The sequence below is a fragment of the Lonchura striata genome, chromosome 12 (genome assembly GCF_046129695.1).
Source record: "Lonchura striata isolate bLonStr1 chromosome 12, bLonStr1.mat, whole genome shotgun sequence".
Taxonomy (NCBI): domain Eukaryota; kingdom Metazoa; phylum Chordata; class Aves; order Passeriformes; family Estrildidae; genus Lonchura; species Lonchura striata.
Window position 1 is genome coordinate 20,006,443 of NC_134614.1, and position 20,078 is coordinate 20,026,520.

The following is a 20,078-nucleotide window of genomic DNA, read 5'->3' on the forward strand; positions in this document are numbered from 1 at the left end:
CTGTGGCTTGTGATGGTGCCTCTAATCAGAGTGTGTCGTTCCCTTAGACTGGGTGCAAAGGCTGGCAGATGAGCTTCTTTGTTTTCCTCTTTTGAATAAGAGAAAACAAGAAGAACATGAAGAAGAAAAGAATGACCAGTGAAGGTGATAACCTACTTGAAATATTTTATATAGCATAGAAATTTTGCCTGGTGCCATACCATGGTCTATAAGCCAGCTACACCTGCTTGTGTCAGGGCTCCAGGCACAAGCAATGGTGGGATACCAGTGGCAAGGGCCATGGCAGTTACCAACTTGGATTAACTAAATAAATGAATAATCCTGCTCGCTCTCCCTGAAAGAAGACCATTTGCTATGAACTACACTACTGGCACTCAGTGGTTTCACTTGTGAGCAATCCCTTCTTGAGTAATAATAGATTCCCAAACAAAGCAATTGAAAAAGGCAAATCATGTCAGACGCCAATATTCTGCTTGTTCCACGCAGCTCTGGAGTGTATGCAGTGTCACAGGTGCTTCTGCATTCATCCTGTTCAAACTTCAGTTCTGCCCACTACCTTACTGGGGCAAACAGCTCAGGCCTGGGGCAGGACCATCAACTTGGGCTTGCAGCTCTTCCTCCAGCCCCATCTTGCAGTCCTTGACCCACAGCTTGTATGCTCTTTCCAGAGTCTCTTCACTGGTGTCATTGAATATGTCTGGAAGATAAGAGTTGTAGTTAGTGGGACGTGCAGAGGAGCTTTTCCTGCCTGTATACACTGACCGTGGCAGAGTCACTCCAGTTTGTGAGAGCCTTTTGTGTGTCGAGACTGAGCTTCATGGAAATGGTGTGAAAAGGAAAGAGATGCCAGAGATCACAACCCGGTTCCATGCATTGCTTCTGTGTTAGGGGTTGGTTGGCTTTTGTTTTTAAATTTTATGAGTATTTCACCCTGATACTGATCAGATACTTAGTTTGCAAGTAATTAGTTCAGGGCAAAGTAAAAAATTAAATTCTTTTTGCCAAGGATATTTAACAAATCTTTTCAAGTATAGCAGAGGAATTATTTTTCTCTTTTCCTCTTGCTGGTTTGTCTGCCAGAGGCACTGCATTTCCCTTTGCAAAATGAATTGGTTAATCGTAACGCAATTAATTAGAGCTCAGCCCTTAACGGAGTTCTGGGGCTTGTACACAGGAGGGATCCTCTCTCTCGATGGCTTCACCGAGACGTGACAAAAGAGCACAAGAAATGCACAACTGCAGACCGCGGGGCACATTTCCCAGGCTGTCCCCGTGGGGTCCCCCAGGCCGTACCTGCCACGCCGAGGCCGGTGGGCAGCGGCATCCTTGGCTGTCCCCCGCTGTGCTTGAGGCGCTCCCGCAGGGCTCTCTGGATCAGGGCCCAGCTGCAGCCGCTGTGCCAGACCGGCAGCTCCAGGCCCCGCATGCACTGCAGGATCTGCTCCTTCTCCTCGGCGCGCAGGAGCCCGCGCGCGTGGGCCACGTACGTCATGAATGCCATGTCGACGTTCACGGCTTCCCCGTGCATCAGCGACGGCAAAACCCTCTGCAGCACGGCAAAGGTGGGTGGCAGAGAAGGTTTGGGGTGGCAGATAGGAAACAAGTGGGGTTCATGTCTAAAAGCGTCCCTGTGAATCGACATTTGACTCACCGCGGTTGCTGGATGTTGGCATCTTGTGATTTATGGGTTGCTAGGATGATCTGTTTTGCACGTGATTAATCGCAGCTAAAATCTCCCGTAGGGATCTAGGATCTAATTTTCCTCCCATTTAAATCAGTGTTAGACAACCATGGGATGGAGGGATGGGCTCTGGATATTGGATAAGATGTAGGTGTCCCCCCTCATTCCTCAATGGCAATTTCTCCCCTGCAATACGGGCTATGGGCTCCATGCCTTTGTGCTCTTACAGGTCATGTTGGTGACTTCCAGTGGCTTCACTGGAATCTGGTTTATTTGAGCTTCAGTATGTGCCCAGTAAGAAGCAACAACTGGATCGAGGTCTGAATTGGAAATGGGTGGAGGTGTGGGGGAAATGGGGCAGGAGAAGGAGTCCCTTTGACACCAGGCTGGTGTGTTGGGTGACCTAGCATGTGCAAATCTGGAGTTTCAACTCCTTTTCACAAGGTTTTCGTGAAGCCTACTGAATAGCTTTATTTTATCTTTGAAGTGGATATTGCAATATAAAGTCTGTCACTCACCATTTCCAGCTCTGGGCTAATAAGGTGGCCAAAATCAACCAGTCTGTCCAGATCATCCTCCCAGAGGTTGGGAGCCAGCTCTTCCAGCATGGTTTCAATGGCAATCCTGGTAGTCTGCAGTGCAGCATCCCCGTGGTGAGCAAAGCTGTTGCAAGACTGGAACTTAGTGTCCAGTAGGTATTTTCCATGGCTCTTGAGCAGGTCAAACAGCCCTTTGTGTTTCATGAGGGCCATCTGGGACAAAGAAGGAGATTAATTAAGGGTAACTGTCTGATCCTTGTGTGTGCTGCTGGAAATGTGAGTGTTTCTGTAGATTGGACTGAAATAACATATTATATGTTATTTGGCTCCCCTGCTGCTGGGCAGCTCTGCCCATGCTGGGGGTTTGCTACGTGCTCCCATGTCCCTGCAGGTGGTTTGTAATGAGATTTGGTTGTTTTCGTGCCTGGAAGGAAACTTGGGACTGAATCATGGCCAATCCCTAGGACAGGGTCTGGGTGGTGGGGACCACCACCTTGGAGTTGCTCTTCGGGCAATAAAAGGAGGGAAAATACTGCAGTATAGAGAATAGGAGGGTTTAGAAGTGATGTCCTTGTTAGAAGTACATATTTTTTTCCTCCCTCTCTGACTCAGGCATTAGCCCCACCCCTGCAGTGGGGAATGGTGACCTGAGGGTTTCACAGGGCCTGCCAGAAACCTCCAGATATCCTGGGGATTTCTCACTGTGCAAGCACTGAAGAGTGATGTTGATGAACTCATCTCTAATACACTTTAATAGCTGAACTCCGCTTTATCAAAAGTTTCCAAAGCTCTCCAGACATAAAGCCATTTACTGTGCACTTTCCAGGTAATTTTAGAAGTAGAATTTGCCTCGCAGGAGATTGATTAACCACACTCGACATACCCACTGAGGTAGGTGCAAATGATCTTGCAGATTATTAATCCCCAGCAAAATGAGTCTCAGATTCTCTGCCAGGAGTTCATTACAGATTGCTATGGATCAGCCTCAATGGAAAGATAAGGCTTTTCTTCCCTGGTTTTGCTGTGTCTCCTGTGAGTTTCTGCTGTTTCTGGCTGTGAGTTTTGGAGTTTCCTCCACAGGGTTAGCACTGGACACTGAGTGTATGGGATCTTCTAACAAATTTAGCAGCTGTAAAAAATATGTATATAGACTCAATGAGAGTTAAATTTCCCATCCACCCTTCATGGCCCACCTTGATTCCTCTAAGTTGTTTATACAATGCCATGGCTGCTGGTGGACATTTTACTTTCCAATACTTAAAAGAAGCAAGAAAGATGAGGACAGACTTCTTAGGAGGGCCTGTTGTGCTGGAACAGGGATAGTGGTTTAAACTGAAAATAGACAGATTCAGGCTAGTTGTGAGGAAGAAATTTTTTACAATGGGGGGTAGTGAAACCCTGTAATGAATGTTCCAGGGACTGGTAGATGCCCCATTCAATACTCAGTAGGGGCTTTGAGCAACCTGACCTAGTGAAAGGTATCCCTGCTTATCACAGGGGGATTGGATTTGGTGACCTCCAAAGGTCCCTTCCAACCCAAACCATTGTATGACTTCAGTTTTGAAAACTGCATTTACAAAAGTTCATACCTTTAAAATTTCCCCGAGGCCATTGGAGATGTGCCGCCGAGGGATGCTCTGGATGAAGGATCTATCCAGGAAACTCGCCACGGGCGGGGTGTAGCCCCCGAGCTTGTTCTTACACTGCAGAAAGTTCACCCCGTTCTTGGCCCCCACGCTGGCATCCACATAGGAGAGGAGGGTGGTGGGGACCCGGATGTAGGGGGTGCGTCTCCTGTAGAGCGACGCGGCGAGGCCGACGATGTCCAGGCACACGCCCCCGCCAATGGCGATGATGGGCTCCGTCCGCCGGTCCAGGCTGAAGTTCTGGACCTCATGCAAGATGTTCAGCACCAAGTCCATGGATTTTGTTTCCTCAGTGGTTGGCAGGGCGAGGATTTTGTGCTGGACGTTGTTCTCTTCAAAGTACTCTCTGACTTTGGAGCCATAAAGTTTGTCGACGACTTCGTCTATGACGATAAAGCGCCGCAGTTTCCTCTTGCTGGCCGTGGAGAGCTCTATTTGCTGGGGGTCAGTGATGTGACCCCAGAGCAGAGTGGTGTTGGAGGGATCCAGAATGTTGTACGTTTCTACCACTTTGTAGCAAAAATAGATGGGAGCTTCAATTATCCAGGAAATCCCACCTTCAGAGATGCGCTCACCTCTGGCAAGGATCAGAAAACGTGGTTTGAAATCACTATTTCTAGTTTGACCTTTGCATGTCTGAACTAGTTTAAGGATATTGCTGGGGGATAAAGAATGTGGAGTCTCCTGCCCATGCACTGCAGAACATGGAGCTATGAGGGTGGGTTACCTCCCTGGGCATCAGGACTCAGCAATTTTATTCATGGAGAAGCTCTCTGAGGTCTTAGTGAAGAGTTAAATGCCTGAATTCCTACATAACATTAAAAAGATACAGTCCAGAAGGGCTGGGACATGCTTTTCATGCTAGAAGTGAAAAACCTAAAACGAATGAGCCAGCCCAATCATTTCAGCTTTCAGAAGGGGAAGAGCAGAGGTTGCCAAAATTTTCCACATTTATGGAACAAGCATCCTCTGGTGGTGTATCTGGATGGTAGGAGTTAATTTATTCCTGGCTGTCTATACACAGCCACACAACTCCATTCAGACCAATGCTTCTACAATGTTTTAGTTGAACTACCAGATCTCTACCTCAAAATAGGTGTGATAGAAATAGGAAGTGCTTGTGAAGAGGGAAAGAAAATTATTTGGAGGCTGGGAAATATTTCCACGCTGGAGTTTTCAAGGGTAAAAGCCAAAATTAGTTATCTATCTAAACAAATGAAAAACAGCCCTACAACCCCTTCCTTCTGTGGGATGGGCAAACCAGGGACAAAACAAATTGGGAATCAAGAAAGAAAAAAAAAATAAAACAGGCAGAACGAAATAGCAAAATGTCTTTTATGTAAGACTATTTCTTGAGCTGCATTTTGGTAAAAAATTAGTTTCTGTGATATTCATTAGATAATCAGATTTCCCTACATGCCCAATTTCTTTTCACATTCCTGAACATTAACTTAAAGGTCAAATAGATGCTTCTCTGCTTTCTTTACCAAGTTGTCTCTAAGTCTTAAATTCTTAAAGTCTCTAAGCCCTTAAACTCCATAGCTGTTAAAGAAAACCGGTGAGGATTTACACCTTCCAGAAAATTTATTCTGGGCTTTTCAAATACAGTATCAGAAAAAACATTGTTGTGTACATTTTAATGCACCATCTTATAGCTGTACTTAACTCCATGTGCGTTCATCGCTGGTGTGTGACCCTTCTAAGAGACAGGATGGTTTGGAATATTACTTGGTGGAATCAACTTCGGGTGCTGGATGCTACAACCAGCACTCATTGCAACCCCTCTGCTGTACAAAAAATCAGAGGGATTTTGGGGCTGAACATGCCCTTGTGGGAGCATATGTCAGCTGAGGATTTTCCTGCGTGCTCTTGGGCCCTAGGTTCATCCCTCCTATTGACTGAGGTCCAGCAGGCTGATTTTGGGTCTGCTACAGTCCTGCTCCACCAGCTGCAGCTCTGCAGCTCCTGTGCAGCCACTGCCAGCGCTGGTGAAGGTCCCTCTGACCTGGCTGAGAAACAGGATAGACTTGTGCCATTAAAATCTGAGTATGACAAAGGCTGGAAAACTTCTGACATGCAGAAGAGAGTGGTATTAAAAAAGGTTTGCATTATGAATGAAGCTCCATTTACTTGTGAAAAGGAGTATGCTGTAATTAAAAGATAATTAACTGGAGAGATGCACTATCACCAAAGAGCTGTGTGTATCCCTGGGGGAAGGTTTTGTCTTTGCTCTATCTGAAGCAGCATTAGGTGACTTCTGCAGTTTGAGGGATGTGTTAAGGGTTTTGCTTCTGTCAGTGGCAGTTTATTTTTCCCACCTACTCATTTCATTTGTCTACAACCACCTCTATAAACCCATCTGTCTCCCATGCCTCAGCGTGAGATTTTGAACACACAGATTGAAGTTTCACAGAACGGGAGAAAAAGAGCCCAAGTGCAGCATGCAGATGTCTCTGTGTAAATTTTTCAGGAGTTTAAAGAAAATTCCTGTCTACAAAAATGGAGGCTGCTGATAAAATTCCCTTTATAACTCTGAGCTGTGTCAAGGAGCACTGCACCTGCCTTTGCTGCCATACTGGCCATGTTCCCAAGACATGTTCACAAGTTTGTACACATAGGTCAGGTTGGATGGGGCTTGGAGAACCCTGCTCTAGTGGAAAGTGTCCCTGGCCATTGCAGGGTTTGGATTAGATGACCTTCAAAGATCCCTTCCTGAACTATTCTGTAATTCTGTAAATCTGTCATTGCAGGTTGAAGCCGCCATGGCACCCAAGATGGTTTTTCCATCCCACCAAGAAAAATGACCAGTTTGGCCGGCCAGAACAACACAGGCTCCTTCCTGTACTCACATTTTTGCCTCAGAGAGAGTGATCTCATCCTCGTCGCTGGAAAGGGCTTCTCCTTTCTTGATGCGGCACCACGTGCTCCTGACTCGCACCAGCTGGAAATCCGTCTGCCGGGGCTCCTGGGGCATGGTGGCTCCTGGGACTGCTGCAGCACACGCCTCTTCTGTCACCAGCATGCTTCCAGAAGGTGAAATCTCCCTAGCCAGAGATCTCCCATCACTGGGTGCCTTTGAGGTGCTTTTTAAAGGCTGCAGGGTGACCAGGCATCAGGAGGGGAGGTCTCCTCTCCATGTGAGAGACTAATTACAAAACTGAGATTACCTAATCTGGGATGCACGTTAGGGGTGGCAGGAATGTTTGAAGACACGTGCGACTACCAGGATGGGGTTGTGTAATCAGCTGGTTTTATAATGCTTAAGGTGTACAATAGGAGTGAATACATTAAAGTCCAACATGATGCCCTACAGCAAATTTAAAGTTATGAAAGGTAGTTTGTGTGATTCTTCACATCATTCAGGAACCTTCTTTGCTGAGCAGAGTCTCTGATCTGGCTGCAGCTCTGAGCTGCTCTTATGGGATGAGACAGGAGCAGAAGCATGGGGATCAATACCAGCTGGTTAAACCTCTTTTGAGTTCACATCCCTGGGATTCTCTTGGATTGAGGAACAAAACTATATTTATATAATATATATTTTAACTTTTATGGTGGGTTTAAAAAAATTATCAGAGAGCATTTATCTCCTGAAGGGCTCTTTGGGGCATGAGCTGGGTTTTGATCCCCACGTGACTGGGAGATGCACAATTCACTTTTGCATGTGATCTTCTAGCTGGGTCTTTTGGAGGGCCCCAGGCTCAGGTTGCCACACAAAATATTCCTTTGGCATACAGCTCTGTGTGCTGAGCACACTGGTGAAATCTTCCTTTGATTCCACCAGCAGTGCCTGAAGGCACAAACCTGTCTTTGCCACCTTCTCAGCCGTGTTTCTGAAAGCTGTCCTTGTTCAGAAACAAAGATCAAGAAAACCAAAATCAGATGTAAAAGCAGAGGCAGGAAAAAATTAATCTTAAAGAAGCCATTGGACAACATTGTGTCATTGCTTTGAAGGCTTAATTGCAGCCAAACTCACTTTGGAACCTTCACCTATCTCAAAATTAACGTTGAGAAAGAGCTGCAAGATAAATCTCCAAAGCCATGTAGCCCTACTCCAAGAAATGCCTAACTCCTGACTCCAGTCCTCACTGCTGGCTTCATCTCCAGATGGCAAAGTGCTTTTTAAAGAGGACAGGCTGTTAACCCCATTTTGGAGAAGAAGAAAATTAGAGTCTTAGAAGTGAAACAACTTTCCCAAAGTCACCTTAAATCTAGTGCATGTGGATTAGATGGCACACTAAATCTTGTAGTCTGTTTACCAAATGCTTATCTGAAATTTTAACTCCCAATCTAAGTGCAATTTTACTGCTTTCTGCAGGAACTGCAATTCTAATGCAGTTTGCTGTTTACTAAATCATAAAATAGAAATACCTTAGGCATGCCAGGATGTCTGTTTTTTCATCTTTTTTATTTGTTTTAATTAATAACAATACAATCAGCACTGAGATTTCTTTTATTTGCTTTTCTTTTACTCTTTCATCATGTGCATTTACTTATTTTCATTTATACTTCCCTATTCTATTCTGGGGACACTGAAATATCTTCTGTTACATTTGAGAAGTTGACAAATTAACTTTTCATAGTCCAGCTGCTTGCCAGCACCAAAGACTGCCACATGTCTGTACCTTCCATCTTGTAGAGGGGCTGCCAAGAGCCCTGTGTGAGCTCCCCCAGCCTGTTTGCCTCCTCTGCCCAGCCCGTGGCTCTCTCTGCACTCTTTGCAGGTACATTGAGTCAGTCCTGGAGTGAATGAAGCCAGGGTGATGCATCCCAGAGGTAACAGGTGGTTATGGGGGAGTCCATATTTCCTCATTACCTTCAGTTTGTGTTTCATCTGAACGCAAAGGAGATGGCCAGCCTGCTGGAACTCAAAATGTCCCTCAGACATTTTTGGAGGTTCCAGGCCCTGGTCAGAAGCATTTGAGACGCTGGCAGGCAGCTGGAAACAGCTGTGATTTTGGGTTTGAGCCATGGAATGATTTACCAACTTTGCAGGAAGAACAAGAAGTCACAACAGTTTAGATGTTATAGTAAAAGTAGTTACAAAGTAAGGGGAAGAATTTTTTAGTATTGTACAGGGGGCTTTTAACACCTGTACAGGGAGGTTTTTACTTTGTACATAGGGGTCAGAGGTTTTAAGATGGAGGGATTTGGCCCTGCCTTGTCCTCCCTCTTTCTCCTTCCTTACCTCCATGTTCTTGGTGATGTTGGCACTCACAGATTGGTTTAGAGTAGAAAGGCACCATTTAATATAGGTAATAGGCATTAGGGAAAACTGTAAACATTTAACACGTAATATACCATATAAAAAGACAGCAGCAGCCCTGGGTGGGGAGAGAAGAAGCAGTCGGGGTCAGAGAGGATGTCAAGGTGTGTGTGTGCCTCTGCCTGAGCTGTGAGCAAACCACAGCAGCCCCAGAAGAAAATCTTTTAGAAAACTTGCAATAAACTGCCTTGAGACGGAACAACAGAGACTGCTGAGCCCTTCTTTGGAAGTATGTGTTGGAGGAGAGACTTTTCCACCACATGGAAGCCCTTAACCAGGCCTGGGTTCCATCACCAGCCCATCTCAGCTCCATCACACGTTCATTAAGGACTTTGCTTTAATTCCTCACCAAGCCATTCTGCCCAGCCCTGCTGCAGGCCACCTCAGGCTTTTGGATGCCTCGGATGTTCCCACTGCTTGCTCCTGATGCCTCCCACAGCCAGTCTGTTCCTGGGACCCTTTCTTGGGGTGCAGATGAGCTGGTACCTGCCCCAGCCTGTGCAGAGACCTGGCCCCCAGAGCAGGGTTATTCCAGTGTGTGGCTGTGCAGGGCAGTGGTGACCTTGTGGCTAAGGACTACTTGTAGATAATCTGGGGTTCAGAGTCCTGGGACACTTTTGGCCCCATACCTGGTGGTTGAGCTGGGGCATGTCTGTGATATGTAACTCGAAGGTTATGAAACTGTCAATTATTTTCTTGAGAGCCAGCAGCTTCCCAAGGTCAGGATGGGAACTTACGCTTATGTAAGGCAAAGGCATTGAAAGTCGGCTCTTTTGTTGTGCCTTTTTCGTGTCAGATGCTGTTGGATCTCACCTGCTGCCTGTGCTCTGGGTGGGACAGGCAGGTGCAGCCCCAGCCTGGAGCCATCCTCCCCACACAGCCTCTCCCCAGGGCTGGGGCTCTGCCCTTGTGACTGAGGGAGGAGACTTTGTCCCCTCACCGGGCACCCGAGCACCGACCTCCTGCTCTGCAGAGGCAGCAAAGCCACCACAGCATCCTCCGAGGCCAGGGGACAAGAAGGAACATGCACAGCCCTCCAGGTAAACTCCCTGTGTGGGGTGGGGAGCTCCAGGAGAGTGGTGTGGCAGGAGGGGACACCGTGTGATGCCCTGGTCCTGGGTCCCCACCTTCCCCATGGAGAGGGCACCTGCAGGCTCTGTGGCTTGGCAGCAAGGAGCAGAGGGTGGGCTTGTCAGGGAGAGGAGAGAGGCTCAGCACAGGAGATGGGTTTGCAGGGACCAGGAGTGGAGGGAGTGGGACAATCCCAGGAGAAAGGAATGGTGGGGTGGTGGATGTTTGCAGTGTCAAGAGAGCTTTGACTGTGACTAATTTCTGATGGATTGTCATGCTTGTTTCATAAATAATTTCTCTCCCTAATAGAGCACTGGGGTGCTTTTCAACTTACTTTCTAGCAGTAGAACCTGTAGAAAATACATCAGCTAGTGTATATTCTCCTTGTTTTCCCCTGAAGTTCAGTGAGAGTTTAGATCCCTGGTTCCTGCTATGAGCAGCAGCATCCCCTCTCTGGCTGCTTCCTCCCACTCTTCCTCCTCACGCTCCCACTCCATCCCTAAGCTCCTGCCTGTCCCAGGCCATCACTGCTGGCTTTGCTGAGAGCTAGGGCACTGTGGAGGCTAAGGCTGAGTAGGCTGAGCTCTGCTGGGACATGCCCCCTGCAATGTCTGATGGCCACTCTGGGGGCTTGGCCACACTGCCCATGATGTGCCCTGTGCTGGGACTGTGTTTACACTCTAGGGCACAGAGGTGAGCGTTGGGATAAGCTGTTGTCAGCACCTGAGGTGCCTTGGTGAATGCGATGGCTGGAGCTATTTGGGATGGTTTTAGCAGACTGGATTTCCAAGTGCTTAGCACTGAGCAGCTCCTGCCAAAGCACTTGGCACAGGAGCACCAAACAGTCTGGCAGCAAAGTGTTCAGGTGGATCAGGCTCAGTGCTCTGCCCTGCCTGGGGAGGGGGGCTCTTCTGGAAGGTATTGCTGGGGCTGCAAAACAGATCTAGAGCCTGGAAGGTGAAATTAGGATAGCCCTAAAATGGGAACCAAAGATTTGGTCTTTTTGGTCTTGTGTCTTTGCTTTGTTTTCGCCAAATCCAGACTGTCTTCTTCGCTTTGTGCCTCCTTCGGGGTGGCCCCCTGCAAACAGTAAAGTGTTCTCCTCTTTTCCCCACCTAAAAAGTGCCATCTGAGCACAAACTGCAGAGTTTAATTGTGATTCTGGAGCAGCAGGTCCCTCCATGGCACTGCACTGCCTGTCTGCTCAGGGGACACTGATGTCCCACACATACTACCTTGCAATCCTAACTCCTGACTTTGATGTGAATCAAAAGTTCCTGATTTCAAACAGAGTAGAAGCTGCAATTTATTGTTCAGCTTAGTTGCAAAACAGGGTGGCTGTGCTCTCAGCACCTGCCCAGGAAGGTGCTGGGAACCATTCTGCTGTCAAGAATGGTGCATTTTAAGAATTGCCACTTTATCTTTCTTTATGAAGCTGCTGGAGACTTAAAGCAGCCCTTTCCTTCTCTTCCATGGTAGGGCTATTTTCAGCATTTTCTTCCTCTGAGCGAGCTGTTTATCTTTTCTCCCATTGATGATTATGCACAACTAGATGGGAAATGGAAATGTCTGTGCATACACAGAGCCATAGGGACACAATCAGGAAATCTGATTTAGTGCTTAATATACTCCAGCAGTTTTCTGGGATTATGTAAAACCACGCACTGAAATGAAGCACTTTTTCCTGGAATAACCTTAATAAAAAGTAGTTACATAAAATAAAGTTTAGCTCACCTTAGTGCTCAGAGCCTTGGGCCGGGCAGCCAGCTCTGAGCTCTGCTCTGACTTGTCTGGTGCTTGCATAAATGAGGACAATTCTGACCTCTGCTGTTGGTCCAAAGCATCACCAAGCTGCAAAAAATGCAGCACTTCCTGCAAAGGTTGTGTAATCTTGGATGGAGAGTTGCTCCTGGCATGCCCTGCCTGCAGCATCTCTTGGCTCTCACGTTTGGTGTTATAACACAGCTTACAAAACAGCTGGGGTTAAGTCTTGTTTCCTCCCCTTTGTGTGACAGGCAATCCCTGTCTGTTACTTATCCAGAAGCAGAACATGATTGTTACTAAAAGCCGACATGGATTATAAACATGTTTTTACCCCTAAATTAGCAAAAAGCCTGAGTGCTTGGCAGGGAGGATGAGTAGATCCCAACCTCCAGCACTCTCCAGCTGAGCAGTGGGAGCCCGGGGATGCTCCCTCATGTAGAAAGTGCTGCAAGAAGAACATGTGTCCTCTTCACTTGAAGTGTAGCTGGGCTGAGGTCAGCAAACCAGCATGGGTTGGGAAAGGGGTGGTTATTCCTGCAGTTGCAATTATTTATAAAACTGCTGGAAGAGATAAAAGCTTCCCTTGATGGCTAGAGATTGGGATGAGATGTAAATCCTGCCATCGTATCACAGAATCACTGAATTGAGTTTGACACTGAATGGGCCGGTTTGACAAGATCTTAATGCTCATCACATTCCATCCCCCTGCCATGGCAGGGACACTTTCACTATCCCAGGGTGCTCAAAGCCCTGTCCAGCCTGGCCTTGGACACTTTGAGGGATCCAGAGGCAGCCACGACTTCTCTGGGCACCCTGTGTCTCATCATCCTCTCAGAGTAGAATTTCTTCATAATAGTTATCTAAACCTACCCTCTTTCTGCCTGAAGCCATTCCCCCTTGTCCTGCTACTTCATGCCTTGTAAATGGTCTCTCTTCATCCTGCTTGTAGGCTCCCTTCAGGTACTGGAAAGCCACAGAAGTAAAAGAGATGGTTTTTTTTCACTCACTCCGTGTAGTTCTCTGCAGCTTTTCTATCACAGGCAATAAAACCCTGCCAGGGGCAATCTGCTCCACCCCAGCCTCTTGGCCTGTGTCTCCAGGTGCTTTCATAACCCAGCACGTGCTCTTACACTTGAGGAGTCGGGGAGTTCCTCAGAACCTTGCCTCACCCCCTGAGCCACGGCTTGCTGTGATCCATGGTGGATTGGTGCCTTAAGGGTTTTCTGGGATCTCAGGGCAGGTTCAGTGCCATGGGCAGCATTGCTTTGGCTCCCAGAGCAAGGTGATCTGGTTCTTGGAGGTGTTTCCACAGCCTGTGACACGCTGTCACGTTGTGTGATGCACAGCAGCCTGCCTGGCACAGACACAGCTTGGGGACTTGTACATCCCATGGACACACAGATCCTTCTTTTTACAAAGCTTCCCCCACTGCCTGCATCTCCTGCCTGGTTTGGCAAGAGCAGTGTTGGAAGCATTCTGTTTTCTCCAAGGAAAATCAGACCTGGAGGAGCAGGGTTTATATGGAGTTGTTTGGTGTTTGATGTTTTGTCTTGGAGCTTTAAAAGCAAAATTAATGTGTTTGAAACATTCTTATTCTTGATCAGCTCTGAGGGGAAAAAAGGGAGAATGCATGCAGCAAAAATCTATTAGAAGTATAAGATGTTTTCAGTTTGAAAAGGTTTTTGTGATTGTTCTCATAGCCCATCAAAACCCTGTAATTTGTATTGAAAATAAAAACACACCTGTGTTTATGTACTTTAAACTCCACTTCCACTGATTGAGTAGTTACAAAATCATTATTCTTCCTTTTAATTTCCATTTCAGAAACTGTGGCTGGGCACATTGCTGAGCACCTTCTCAAAGCCAAAGAAATAGCCCTCAGTGACTCTCGTGTACCTGAACAGCTCAGGAATTACTTACAAAAAGCTCTTGATGTTGCTCTTGGACTAGACCCTTACCTGGATGCAATGTCAACTTCCAAGAGGTACAGATTCTCCTTTGCAACCTGGTGCTTTTGTCTGTGATGGGATGAATGTGTTGTTGGATTTTCTGTCCAGAACATGCCAGAAACGTGGGGGACAGCAGCAGGAGGTGTGACACTTTTCTATTGGTTTAAGGTAGAGACACACTGTCTAACATAAATGATAGACTTTGGCAAGTTATTGTAAACATAGTGCACGTAGTTTTTAGTATAAAACGTAAACACCATCCTGGAGGGCAGACAGAATGCCATGGATGAGATGCTAGATGGAGCTTAGCAGGTCAGAGAAAGAATGTTATAGATAAGAAAAAATAAACAACCTTGAGAAGCCAACCCTGTGCATTCCGACTTCTTCTTTGGCTGCACAGGCTGGGAGAAAAAGACTTTTACATTCTCGGGGTCACCTCAACACCTGGACCCTGAGAGAGGTGGAATGAGACTGAAGTGCACCCAAACATTTATCAAAGTGTGCATGAACGTGTGTGTGAGCCCACAGCCTGCAGGAAAGGAGGTGACAGCAAAAAGCTTTAAGGGTAAATTTTTGGAGATATTCTCCCAACTGATTGCTGACTGCAGCAGTGTCTGAGCTGGAGCATATCCTGGGGAATGCCAGCCTCCACACAGTGCTTGCTGGAAGGCTCAGAGTGAGCCCCTGGATCCAGCTGGGATAAATTAGGAGTGAAGAAAACCTGCACCTCTGGATCCACCCTCTAATAACAGCCTTTATATATGGCTTTTATCTCCAAGCACTCAACAAACATTAATTAATCTGCTAACTAAATTACTCTGGTAACTAAACTAATTAATTAAACTAATTTAAGGTATCATTAATTCAGAAGTCCAACTGATACCCTCATTATTCTTTTTTGAGCTACAGTATATTACCCAGCCATGTGGGGTCTGCTAAACAATTCCCATTAATCAGTGTACATTTTGATATGTGGAAAAAGCCAGTTCTGTCTAAAATTGACAATGTGTAAACTGTTCCAGGCTGTGGATTATGGGAAGGCTGAACATTCTCTCTGTTGCTGAAATAATAGCTGATAGTTGTTTGACTTACACTTGCTGTAGGATAATAGCTATACATTATCTTATTAAAGTTGTTAAAGCATTTGTGAGGGGCAGAAAAGAGGTTATATGAAATGTTCTACTCTTTAAGTCTTGGATTATCTGACTGTGGCTGACACGGGTTATGAATTCTTTCTCATTTTACTGAGGAGTGGAGGGGGCCAGCTGAAGGAAAAAAAAACACTGAAATGGCTCTAAATTCTGGCCTGAAGAATGATCACCATCCATTTCTGGTGGTTACTTTCTTCAGAGAGGGTAATCTAACCTGTCTGGAGGCTATGGACTTCTTCCAGTCCTCTATTGCCTTCCCCATGTAATAGGTATCATCTCACTTCATCCAGAGACATTGTCACAGGCCTGGCTTCTGTGAAATAGCATCTGGAGGCACCCTGCTTTTCTGAGCACTTTGTGAGGAAAAACATTTTTTTCCCCTGCCTTGTAAGAAAAATTTAGATTTTATATCTTTCCCTCTATTCTGCAAAGAAACCTTATTTTTGGCTGGGACAAAACTAATAGTTGTAGAACTGAACAAAACCTGGCCAAGGTAACTGGAGTAATTCACTCCAAAGCAGCAGATAGAAAGAGACCTGTCTGGGACCAGCTGAAAATGGGAAAGGTTTGGGGTTGAACAGTGGGGAATTCTTTCCTTTAGCCCCATGGTCCCTCCTTCCCAAGCCCCTATGGGTGGGGTGGCTGCCAGCACTGAGCTGTGCTTGTTGCCAAACTAGGTTCTCTTAGGACTGGAATTTAGGATACTTGTGATGCTTCTGGGCTAATTTTTCATGGTCATGCACAGACAGAGGTTTCCAGGAGTTCCCTCTTGGTTGTTGCTTTTTATGCTGAACGCTCAGATTTTGGTTGTTATCATAATATTGAAATTTCTTTTTTTTCCAGAAAAACTTCACCTGAAGACATCCCAGGGGATGCTGAAGGAGCTGAAAGCAGAGTCAGGCTGCAGGAAACATGTGCCTCTGGCTCTTTGAATGGCAAGTTGTTCAACCAGGAGGGTAAAATTGCACCAGATTGGTGTAAAATCTGTCACTGAAGTTGAAGCTATCATCCTCTACTTTGTCTTGAGTAAGGGGAGGATGAATGCCGTGGAAATACTCAGAAAATGTGGGAAATTACTTTTTAAGAAGTATATGAGCTATCTGTGGGCTTTGATGTCCTTTGGCATGAGTTTTCCTGTACCCTGCCTTCCATGCCCTTGTATTCACTCACATGTGCCCACACAAGTGCTTTAATTCACAGTGAATAATTAAAGTGAATCCCTTGGTAAAGAGATCATCACCCTTCCTGGAAGGGGAAGGGATGGAAAAATGCTTCTGATTTGGGTTTGGGATGTCTGATGGGGGTTTATATGCTTTTTATGATGGAGGTGGCTGTGGCCAAGCCCTGCACCTTTACAAGTAGAAACACCCAGGCTTATATCCTCTTATAAAGCCTATTACACTAAATTTATTCCCAGATTCATTCTTCCCAGATGTTCTCATCTTTGGAGTAATAGATCATCCCAGTGAAATACTCTTATAATCTATTACACTAATACATTGTTCGAAGGACACCACTGATGATAAATTTCTTAAATGATGGTGCTGTCTAGGGATAATGACTCTAAGAGCAAATGCAAGGTAATGTAGTGATTTTTTTTTTTTTTTATGCTGGATTCCAGAAAGAATATGGAGCCATCTCAAAGCCATTTTCATATGGGGGGAATGTTAAAATATGCAATATTTCAAGCACTATTTAACAAGAACTTGAACAATAGCAGCATTGATGATAAAGGTTCTACATTTAAAATCAGTCCTTTTATTCTGTTGTCTTTTAGCTGCATTTTTAGATGAAATTTTGTCAGATTCTGTGGTTAAACCTTTATTTGAGTGTTTTAAGATTAGGGTTTTTTTTTAATGATCACTTAAAAGGCATGTCAAATTTTCATTGTGAACAAAGTATAGTCTTTCTCATGGTTTTATTTTCAAATTTTCCTTCTTGTCTTTCCACAGGCCAAATTTTTAGGATGTTTGTCCATATGATGAGAGCCAGGAAGATTTTATTAATTGGCAAGCTTAAAGGTTACAGTATCCTTGCTATTGCAGAGGAATTGCCAAACAATGGCAAAATCTTTGCCTGTGCAGAAACGCTGTATCTCGGAGTGAACAGCCAGGAAGCATTTGATTATTCCTCAGATGGCAAAAAGATAAGCATGCAAGTGGGACCAATTGCAGACACCTTGGAGGTAAAATCAGCTGGAAAGGGAGTTTGGGATTTCTTGTGAAGAGCACGTTAAAGAATTTCAGGCAGGTCTTATTCCCTGCCCACATGATGCTTTGGTTTGCTTGCAAATGTGTAAACACACTCTTGCACTGAGGGTATTTCTTATTTCCAGTGTACGATGGGGCAGCTCTGTCACACAAGAGTTTTTCTCCCTTTTAACTAAAATCCTGCAGCTTTTTGATCAGAGGAATCACAGGCTCTCAATGCAGGTCTGTAGGCTTCAATGACAGTTTAACTCAACAAGGGTTGCCTTTGTTTCGGGCCCCTAATTCCAAATATAACAAACAGGAAGAATGGATCTGTGCCCTGCTGAGCCAACTTTTGAGAAGGACAGCTTGCTCCCAACGTTCACAAGAGCTGGGAAACTCCTGGAGAAGTTTGTAATTCTGCCAAAACCTCTCACCCTTTTTCCCCACAGCAAACTCTTAGACGAGTCAGGCCCCAATTTCTCACTTCCAGAGCAATGTGATTAGCCTCAGACTTCTTTCATTCTGTACTTGTTTCATTCTGACTGCTAACTTTGTCCCAAGAAAGAGAAATCTTATGATTGCTGGCAGCTCACATTTAATTCCAGTTTATGGATCTCCAGGATGCTGCTGTGGGTCCAGCAGGAGACAGGTGGTGCCCATACCAGGTTTATTAAAAAGCCTTTCTATTATTAATACAAATCAATTTGATCAGATTTCATTTTCAATCAGAATGTGTCAGTGTGAGCTTGATTGTAACTTTATTTGCATTAGCAGGTACTATATTTATTTCTAAAATGAAATGGCCAGGAGCTTTCTGACCTCTGGTTTTCATGACCTCCGAGTTTGATAAGAAAGAAACAAAGAGCTTTGCAAGTATACAAAAAACCGAAATGTTACAGATCACCTGCAATGTGCAGCATTTAAAATCCCAGCTCCCTGCAGTGAGTGTGAAATTAATTGAATTGCTGTTGCTCTCTAGTGCCCATTCTGTGCAACTGACTTACTGTGACTGAATTAAAATATCTAGAGGCAGGCAGAGTACATGCTGTGTAGAGATTAAAGAAGGGAGCAGAGACATGAAAATTAAATCCTTAAAACAGAATGTTGCAATTGATTTTATATCCTCCAATTGCAACATGAAGGCACATCCTGACCCCAGTTCTGCAGGTGCTCAGAACTTCAAATACCTCTTGGAGCTGTTGGGAACAGAGATGCTCGTGTTTGGCAGGAGAGCTCCCAGCATGGGGACACCTTTCTGTGCAGGATTTCTGCACTGGGCTCTGAACTTTTGCTATTCAGTGTAGCAGACGTTTTGTCATCAGTATCAGGACAATCAGGGCTGTCCTACAGGTTTAATCCACAATGGCTGTAAATGCTGGAACAATGAATTCCGTGGCCTCTCTGGTGCATTTTGGGATTCTTGAGGTTTGCTCAGCTGGAGTGTGGCAGCTCCGTGGGATGCCTGGGGGTGTGGAAGAGACTCAGCTGTGGACAGCGTGCTGCCTTTTCCCTCCCAGATGACCAGTGTGGGTTGGAGACTGAGCAGCTTCCTTTGCTGCCTCGTGGGCAGCTGAGAGGCAGGAGGACAAGGCAGCCACAGGCAGGAGATGGGTGAGGGTGGCACAGCAGGGCTCTCACAGCTCAGCCTCACAGAGGGACAGAACATTTCAGTCCCTCGTGGTCTGTGGGGAGGCTGGTCTGGAGCAGAGCTGGCTAACATTGGTTCAGGAGCATATTGAGGTACAGAAGAGCTGGATTCTGGCAAGGATTGTCCCTGCTGCCTACAGTCTGCAGCCCTAGGTGTCATTCTTGTCCCTTTGTAGAAACTAGAAGGCAGAGCTGGTCACCCACCAGGGCTCTTTGAGGTGTCTGATAAAGCTTTCTTGCTTGGTCATGATGGCTGAATCCTCCTTCTAAGCTGAGTACAGCAAGGCAATATTTCTGCTTACCTGCTGCTCCTCAAATTTTCGCACTAATACAAAAATCCTGGAAGCAGGATTTGCCTCACTGCCCTGGCCCATTCAAAGCAAGAAAATGTCATATGGTCTATAGATTAACTAGCTGCCAGGGAATTCCTTCTCTGCTGCATGAAGCTGTGATTCAGCATGTCCAAACTGTCAGAAGGAGTATGATCTCTCCATTGGGTGTAAAACTGCTCTGCCCAGGAGCTGCATCCCAGCCTCAGGCTTCATCCAGGTGCTGCAGGATGTGTCCTGTGCTGCCCCCACAACTGCTTCTGCCCTTTGCAAGGAAGCTGCCAGATCCTGCAGCAGATAAGGATGCAACACATCTGTGCCAGGGCACCTCAGACTGTGGGGCCATGATGTCCCCCCAGTGGCTTTGGCTCTTTCTCCTAAATCCAAGGCTCAGCAGGGCTGGGAGCGGGCAGAGGGCAGAGCCAAGGCAGCACAGCAGTCCATGGCAGCACCTTGGCCAGGCTCTCTGAAGCCCCCTGATGCTCCCTTGTGTTATCACACAGCACTGCTGGGGTTGGCCTGTTTCCCTCCCTCTTGTTCCAGATCACAGCCAGCACAAATCTGGGATTTTGACCTGTCAAGGGATGCTGAGTATCAGACAGGAGCCAGAGAGCTCAAATACATGGTAGGATTCACTTGATAGCTGAGGGCACAATGATAAAATTCCATGAGGGACAGACACTGACAAGCTGGGTGAGGTCCCCAGCAGAGCACAGAGCTCACATCACAACACAATCCTCTGTGCTCAAGGGCCTCAGGAATTTTGCACAGTATTTTGAAATGTTGGCTGTCTCAGGTACAGGTGTCTTTGGTGGGAATTAGCTACCTATTCAACATATTCTGGGC

The 20,078-nt window shown here is 46.0% G+C and overlaps 1 protein-coding gene and 1 long non-coding RNA gene across 2 annotated transcripts; one reads left to right on the forward strand and one right to left on the reverse strand.

Annotated features, from left to right (window-relative positions):
- Positions 1–6,979, reverse strand: LOC110482179 (2-epi-5-epi-valiolone synthase). Its single transcript, XM_021551243.3, is given in 6 exon segments — positions 1–697; positions 1,294–1,546; positions 2,200–2,433; positions 3,810–4,443; positions 6,716–6,966; positions 6,968–6,979. Coding segments are annotated over 6 exon segments (1,524 nt in total). The 3' UTR covers positions 1–557.
- A 6,892-nt stretch (positions 6,980–13,871) lies between these two features.
- LOC144246999 (uncharacterized) lies at positions 13,872–17,257 on the forward strand. The gene is made up of 3 exons (XR_013340717.1): positions 13,872–13,948; positions 15,908–15,999; positions 17,017–17,257. It is a non-coding gene; the product is annotated as an uncharacterized LOC144246999 (long non-coding RNA).
- The last annotated feature ends 2,821 nt before the right edge of the window (positions 17,258–20,078 follow it).